Source organism: Myotis brandtii, unplaced genomic scaffold (assembly GCF_000412655.1).
Source record: "Myotis brandtii unplaced genomic scaffold, ASM41265v1 scaffold291, whole genome shotgun sequence".
Classification (NCBI taxonomy): Eukaryota; Metazoa; Chordata; class Mammalia; order Chiroptera; family Vespertilionidae; genus Myotis; species Myotis brandtii.
In genome coordinates this window covers 408,141-416,247 of record NW_005361118.1, presented here as the reverse complement: position 1 = coordinate 416,247, position 8,107 = coordinate 408,141, and the positions used below count along the sequence as shown (strand labels likewise).

Below are 8,107 nucleotides of genomic sequence, written 5' to 3'. Positions count from 1 at the left end.
CACTGTCCTCATTCATAGGTGCACGATTTTTGTCCAGTTTCTTCCCGCATCTCCCATTCCCCTTTCCCCCCCAAGAATAGTCAGTCCATTCCCTTTCTATGTCCCTGATTCATTATAATCACCAGTTCATTCTGTACATCAGATTATTTATTCACTTGATTCTTAGATTCACTTGTTGATAGATGCATGTTTGTTGTTCATAATTTGTATCTTTACCTTTTTCTTCTTCCTCTTCTTAAAGAATACCTTTCAGCATTTCATATAATGCTGGTTTGGTGGTGATGAACTCCTTTAGCTTTTCCTTATCTGTGAAGCTCTTTATCTGACCTTCAATTCTGAATGATAGCTTTGCTGGATAAAGTATTCTTGGTTGTAGGTTCTTGGTATTCATCACTTTGAATATTTCTTGCCATTCCCTTCTGGCCTGCCAAGTTTCTGTTGAGAAATCAGCTGACAGTCGTATGGGTACTCCCTTGTAGGTAACTGACTTTTTTTCTCTTGCTGCTTTTAAGATTCTCTCTTTGTCTTTTGCTCTTGGCATTTTAATTATGATGTGTCTTGGTGTGGTCCTCTTTGGATTCCTTTTGTTTGGGGTTCTCTGCGCTTCCTGGACTTGTAAGTCTATTTCTTTCACCAGGTAGGGGAAGTTTTCTGTCATTATTTCTTCAAATAGGTTTTCAATATCTTGCTCTCTCTCTTCTTCTGGCACCCCCATAATTCGGATGTTGGTACGCTTGAAGTTGTCCCAGAAGCTCCTTACACTATCTTTATATTTTTGGATTCTTTTTTCTTTTTGCCTTTCTGGTTGGGTGTTTTTTGCTACTTCGTATTTCAAATCTTTGCCTTGATTCTTGCGATCCTCTAGTCTGCTGTTGGATCTCTGTAAATTATTCTTTATTTAGTCAGTGTATGCTTAATTTCTGATTGGTCCTTTTTCATATCCTTGAGTGTCTCACTAAATTTCTCAAAGGTTTCTAGAAGATTCTTGAGTAACCTTATAACTGTGGTTTCGAACTCTATAGTTTTGAACTCCAGTAGTTTGCTTTCCTCCATTTCTTTCATTTGTGACATGTTTCTTTGTCTCCGCATTTTGGCTGCTTCCCTGTGTTGATAGAGTGGCCTTGTGTGTTAGGTGTCCTATAGGGTCCAGTGGCTCAGCCTCCCCAATTACCTAAGGTGGACACTCTTGGTGCACCCCTTTGTGGGCTGTGTGCACAGTCCTGTTGTAGTTAAGTCTTGATTGCTCTTGGTATCACTGGGAGGAATTGACCTCCAGGCCAATTTGCTGTGAGGACCAGCTGTGTCTACAATGGGGGAACTGCTGTTCTGGAGACACTCTTATGGGGCAGGAATTGCTTTAGTGGGGCTTTGGTACTCACTGAGTCTACCCCCTTGAGTGTGTCACTTATGGATGTGAAGAGTTGTAATCTGGTATGGTCTCACACTGACCACTGGGTATACTGGCTCTTGGATCTCCAAGGAGGTGCAAAGTCAGCCGCTGCCTGAGGCCACCCAGCAGGAGCTACAGAGAGATCTGCAGATTTCTCCTCTTTGTATTAGGTTTGGAAGTGCCCAGATGAGGCCCAGCTGTGAAGCAATGCAGGCTGCTGCTGCCAGGGCTTGGGCCTTCTTTTGGAAGCTTTGGAGCTCCCTGACCCAGTGCAGTTTGTTAGGTTTTACGTTGCAAAAGGACAGGCCATTCATATGCAAAAGCCGCTGCACACAGCTTGGGTGGGGTTGTAAATTGGGTGAGGTGGGGTTTCAGGGACTCACCAGGGCAGAGCAAACAGTAATGGCTGCCAGTCAGCCCTGTCCCGGAGAGGTCTCCACATCTCTGCATCCCGTTCCCCTGTGCAGGAACAATGATCGCTGCGAGCACCTCTGAGAGAAAGCCGCCCTTGCATTCCGGCTCGATGCCAGACAGTCCAATTTCTCCCTGTATGAGTCTGGTCCCCAAAGTCTCACCTGGAAATGGAGTTGAGAGCAATCGGGAGCTTGTATCTTCCTCCCAATTGAAAAAAACAACAGCGCTCCCAGTTGCCAGCCCATTTCGCGCGTGCCTCCGCAATTCCTACCAGTCTCAATGTGCTTTTTTCTTTCTTTCTACTTGTAGAACTTCCACTCGTGCAGCTTTCCCGTAGTTCTGGATGCTATTTGTTTTGTCTTTTAGTTGTAGTTTTGATGTGGTTGTGAGAGGCAGCAAGTACAGGTGTTTACTTATGCCGCCATCTTGGTTTTCTCCGAAATATATTTCTCTTGATGACAAGAATGTGTAGCATATATAGGGTGTCCCCCCAAAATATATATACACTTCGAATGATTATAAAGTCAGTGTTCATTAACATACCGTTCATTTTCAAAATTTAAAAGTATCTACAGAAATGAATAATTTTTTTGTCAATGCCTGTTTTCAAACTAGATGTTCTAGTCCAGGCACTGCTGATAATGCGAAGCAATGTAATTGCAAATATCAAGAATCATTTTGTTTGGTTTTTGTGTGCCCTCAATTCATCAACTGTTGCGAGTTTTATACTTTAAACATTATCTTCTATGTATCCCCATAGAAAAGTCTAGTGGATAATTTTTTTTTGTTCAATACTTTTAATACCTACCTCCTTTCTCCACTAGCCCTATTTCTCTTCTGTTTGAACTTTTGCTTGATGAACTGCCTCTTCTCTACCTACAGTTTTGTATGTAGCTTTCTTTTAAATGATAAACTTCTTAACCACGGGCTTAATGGCTACTACCTCTATGTTCCATCCACCTTTGTCTGGCTTCACCCATTATTTCAAATCAGTTAAAGCTGAAAAAGAGTGAAAATTAAGTGAGTTATTAGCTGTTAAAGTGTGTCCCCCCCAAAATATTCAAAGTTTAGTCTGGCTGAAAAGAAAGAAACATCAGTTGAGCTATCAGCTGTTAAAGTGTGTATACATGTTTTTAGGATACCCTGTATATAACCTTACCTTTACCATGCCCCTCCCAGATTTCTTTTAAATAATAATTTTTTAAAAAAAAAACTATTTTCTAGCTGTAACCGGTTTGGCTCAGTAGATAGAGTGTCGGCCTGCGGACTGAAGGGTCCCAGGTTCGATTCCGGTCAGGGGCATGTACCTTGGTTGCAGGCACATCCCCAGTGGGGGGTGTGCAGGAGGCAGCTGATCGATGTTTCTCTCTCATCAATGTTTCTAGCTCTCTATCCCTCTTCCTTCCTCTCTGTAAAAAAATCGATAAAATATATTTAAAAAACACCTATTTTCTATTTTAAAAACAATTTTTTAAAATTTTATTCAAGTTCACAATCATTTTGTCAGTGATTATTTAGACCAGTTATTCTTTGTCATCTCTATCTTTATTTCATGTAAACTTGGTCTGATTTCTTGTTCTTTTATTTTCATATAATTTTCTAAAGTAACTTTTTTTCCAGAGAAAATGAGGGGATCTTATGTTTTCTAAGTTATTACATGATCAAATGATCTTTTTTGTTTTCCTCCCACATAGGTTTAGAATTATAGACGCCCAGTTGTTTTTCTTCAGATCTGTACAAACATATCTTAATTATGTTCTGTCATGTAATTTTCTTGATGAGAATTCATGCCTGTATGAATTTTTCCTTTGTGGGTATTTGCTTTTTTGTATGAAATTGTGAGGGTTCTTTTTTAATTATCAGAATTCAGTCCCTCTGCCTTCTGGATGAAATGTATTTTATCAGTTTTTTATTTTATGGATCATGCTTTTGGACTAAAAACTCTTCTAGCCCTAGGTACCTGAGATTTTTTTTCTATATTTCAAAAAGTTTTATAATTTTTTATATTTTTACTCCTTTTACATTTAAACCCATGATCTATTGTGAGTTAATTTTTGTAAAAAATATAAGGTTTAGATCAAAGTTCATACATTTGCCTATGAATACTCAATTGCTTCAGCACTATTGGTTGAAAGGGATATTTCCCTCATAAGATTGTTTTTACACCCTTGTCAAAAACAGTTTAGCACCTTGTGATTTTACTCAACATGGAATCTTAAAAACAAAATTTAAAAAAAAATAGATTCAGAGAACAAACTGATGGTTGCCAGAGGAAGGAGGAGGTTGGAGAACTGGTTGAAAAGGGTGAAGAGATTAAGAAATACAAATTGGTAGTTACAAAATAGTCATGGGGTTATAAAGTAGAGTATAGGTTCTATAGTCAATTATATTGTAAGAACTATCTTTGGTGCCAGGTGGGTACTAGACTTAACAGGGGGAATCACTTTGTAAGTTATATAAATGTCTAACAACTATGCTGTTCTGTTCACCTGAAAGTAATATAAAATAATATTGAATGTTAACTGTAATTGAAAGAAAAAATATTAGTTGAGTTGAGCACATTTGTGTGGCTCTACTAATTCTGAGTTCTCCATTCTGTTCCAGTGATCTGTCTGTTTTTTGTCTTGTTACTGTAGCTATGTAGTAATTGTTAAACTTAGGTAGAGTTATTCCTTCAACCTTATTTTTATTTTTCAAAATTGTTTTAGCTTTTTGTTCCTTAGCCTCTTTATATAAATTTTAGAATAAAGTATTCTATACCTATAAAAATCATGGAGAGATTTCTTCCCTGCCTTCATTTTTTTTTTTTTTAAGAGTTTAAGCCAGTTATTTTGTAGGATTCTGGATTTACCTGGCTATTTTCTCTTAGTGTCACTTAGGTGGATCCTTCATCCCACATATTTCCTATAAACTGGAGCTATATGTAGTGGCTTATAGAATCAAGTTAAACACTTTTAGCAAAAATACTTTATTGAATTTGAGAGTACTTTATAATCCTTATATTTTTGTTGTATATTTAGTTTGGTGTCTTAAGAGAGAAAGAATATTAATTTGTTTTTAAATTTTGATTGAATTTTTTACAAGATTTTGTTCTGAAATTTATAGTACAGTTTTTAAAAAGATGGCTTTTTTTCTATTATACCATGTAGAAAACTTTTTACTTTGAAGATTTATACTACTAGAACTCTATATTAAAGCACAAATTTGGGGATAATATAATTTTTATATGAATTTTTAAGGTTTTACTTGGAAGAACCTCCAGGCATACAGAAGCTTTACCTGGGAAGAACTGCTCCACCATCTAAAGTGGTTCATCTTGGAGAAAAAGAACAATCTAACTGGACAAAAGAAGTACAAGGAATTTCAGAATAGTGAGTGTCATTAAAAGTATTTAATATCATAGAACTAGAATGGGATTTAATATACTTATCCTCTAACTTATTTTCCACTTAACAAAGTAATCACTCTGAATACTGACTACATCTTCATTTCATGTTCTAAAGAAAGTAATAAGTTCTAATTTAAAATAATACCTGGTTAGCAGTAGTTAAAGCCTTGTTCAGTTTGTCATTGAAATACTTCATTATATACAGAAAAGGAAAAGACATGATCACTTAGTACTGTGAATAACAGTTAATAGATTGTTGCCTGAATTTGAGAAATATTTTTACTAACTTAAAGCCATTGAATTTCTTGGCCACATGTAAGTAATAAAAATAGGAGGGAAGACTGTCTTTGGATTCTCACCTCTCCCTTACCCAGTCCCCTTCACCCAAGCCCATATGCCCATGAATTCAGAAATGCAAGGTTTGTATCAACCAAACAACTAAAAAGCTAACCCTCCTCAGAATGCTAATTTCCAGGGTCACCATGATTCCACCCTAATAGTTCCTCTCTTTCTTCATCTAAACACTAGGATTTCCACAACCAAAACAATGATTGACTGGCAGTGGCACATGAAATGGTATTATAAATGTATATCCATCAGCCCTCCTGTTTAAACTGTAGTAGCATTCACTATAGTAGAGGAGAAATCTATTCTATAGTTTTGGAGCTAATACCAGGCTATTCAAAGATGAGTAAACAGGGAAAATCTAAAAGAAAAAAAATCTACCGTAAATGAAGAAGGTAAATATAGCTCTCAGAAGGTAGACGTAAAGCCTTCCAACAATATCAGAAGCCCCTGTTGTAGTTCATATCTTTCTGAATTTTTTATCGCACATAAACAAAAACCATAATAAATTTATTTTTTGATTACCTTAACCATTTTTTAGATAGTTTGCTCTATAAGGTAGGGAACATACCTGTTTTTGTCACCACTCTGCTCTCATTCCTTAGCATTCGGTAAATATTTGTTTGAATGAAATAGAGATTGTCTTAGTTAAGACTCTTAATAGGATAAAAAAATTATTCAAAATACTATGAGTTTAGTCATTTATTTATATAACAATTCAACAATTATTTATTGATATGTGCTGAGTACAGTAGTTGGCAGTATACCACAGTGAATAAAATCCCACAGTCCCTATATTCATGAACTTTATGGCTGGTAGATGGGTTATGGATATTAATGTCTTGTGTGGTTTGTTTTTTGTTTTTGCTTTTTTAATCAAACTTCGACTATGATAATTGCTCTGAAGGAATAGTACTGTGAGACCATATAATAGCAGGGTTTGACCTAACTAGGGAAGAATTTGCTCTAGTCAGATAAAACTTTCCTGAGGAAGTGTTGATTAAACTGCTACTTAAATGTAGAGTAGGATTTGGTCTTATTACTTTCTTTAGAAGCATATTTCAGAATGAATGAAGAGTTACATGCAAAGTCCCTGTGGCACAAGGAAAAGCAGTATGTGTCATGGCTAATGTGGCTAGAGTGTTGGAATCAAGAAGGAAGATGAGGCAGGGGAAACAAAAGAGGCAAGTCAAGAGGTAAAATAAAAGACAGGAGATTCACATGTTATACTATGGAAATCAAAGAAAAAGAGTGTTTCAAGAATAAGGAAGTAAGCCATGTAAAATGTTTTGTTAAGATTAAGCAAGAGCTATTTTGGTTTTGAAAGGGGTCTTGTTCTTATTCAAGGGAATGAATTCTAGTACCTGCCAGTTCAGGATCTCTTGTCGGCCAAGAAGGGTAGTTAAGACTACATAATTCATAACCATTCAGGTTTATTTATTCTGGTCACCATTCTCTTAAATTGCTTTTCTTTACCACAGTATTTCCTTCATATCATCCCACATTTTGTCCCCTCTTCCCCCACCCCCCAAGTTCTTTGTAATCTGTCTTCCAAGGTGAACTTCACAAGACCACTCTTGCTCTTTCCCTGAGGGTTTACTTGACTTATTTATGACTTTGCACATTATGTCAGTAGAATGAGGTGATGATCCCGTGGCTCCAACAAGGAGTAATGCTTGTGCAAACATTCTTAGTTCTAAGGGTTCTACAGTAAGAATGTAGAACCTATTACTTATCTTAGTTATATATCCATGAATCTTATTAACCAAAACATGTTCTCCTAAATTTAACACATCCTTTTTCTCTGAACATAAGACATGAAATATTTCTATGAGTATCAAATTATATGATTTTATTTTTAGAAACCTAACTATATCCATATGCTATGCGTGATAAATTTCTGTATTCCTGTGTAACATTTACTTTCTAATAGATACTAACAATAAGAGATAGATGAAGAAAGTTATAAAATTAAGTGGAATTGGTTTTGGTTTATTCAAGGAGATTTGATCATGTGTCATTGAAATACTTCAAATGGCAAGAGAGGTACAAAAGAGAAAGCAATACATTTGAAGATGAAACAAGATGTATTCATTGAGAAGATGGGATGGAACTATTGGTTGGTGTGTGTGTTTGGTGTGAGGAAGATGAGGAGATTTGAGTTTGGCTATTGAGGACTGTGTGGGGTTGGCCTTAAGTAGAATGGAGGCAGTTTGAAATAGTCCTTGGAGAAAATGGGAGAGTTTCCATTGATCAGATAAACATGGTAAAATTATAGCCAGTATTAAGGACCCTTTTTGAAGTTGAAAGTCATGAATTTATCTATCCTATCTAATAATAGACAAACATGGTAATTGACCATACCTTCACTACGCCTCCCATTGGCTAATCAGCACAATATGCAAATTAACTGCCAACAAAGATGGTGGCTAATTTGCATACTGCAGGCAGGGCAGGACAGCGCCACCCTGCCGCCATCTGGGCCTGCTATTTGCGACCCGGGGTGGTGGGGCTGGACAGCTCCATCCCACCTGCCCTGCCGCCATCCGGGCCTGCTTTCTGCGACCTGG

The 8,107-nt window shown here is 36.8% G+C and overlaps 1 protein-coding gene across 12 annotated transcripts in view; it reads left to right on the top strand.

Annotated features, from left to right (window-relative positions):
• Positions 1–8,107, top strand: part of XRN1 (5'-3' exoribonuclease 1) — a 203,104-nt gene that overhangs the window by 95,519 nt on the left and 99,478 nt on the right. For 11 of the 12 annotated variants that reach the window (XM_014542160.1, XM_014542162.1, XM_014542161.1 and 8 more), the window contains one exon: positions 5,044–5,175. In XM_014542160.1, coding sequence (XP_014397646.1) covers positions 5,044–5,175 — 132 coding nt within the window. Of the gene's footprint in view, positions 1–5,043; positions 5,176–5,720; positions 5,742–8,107 lie in introns of those variants that run through there. The other variant, XM_014542166.1, reaches the window with a different exon arrangement.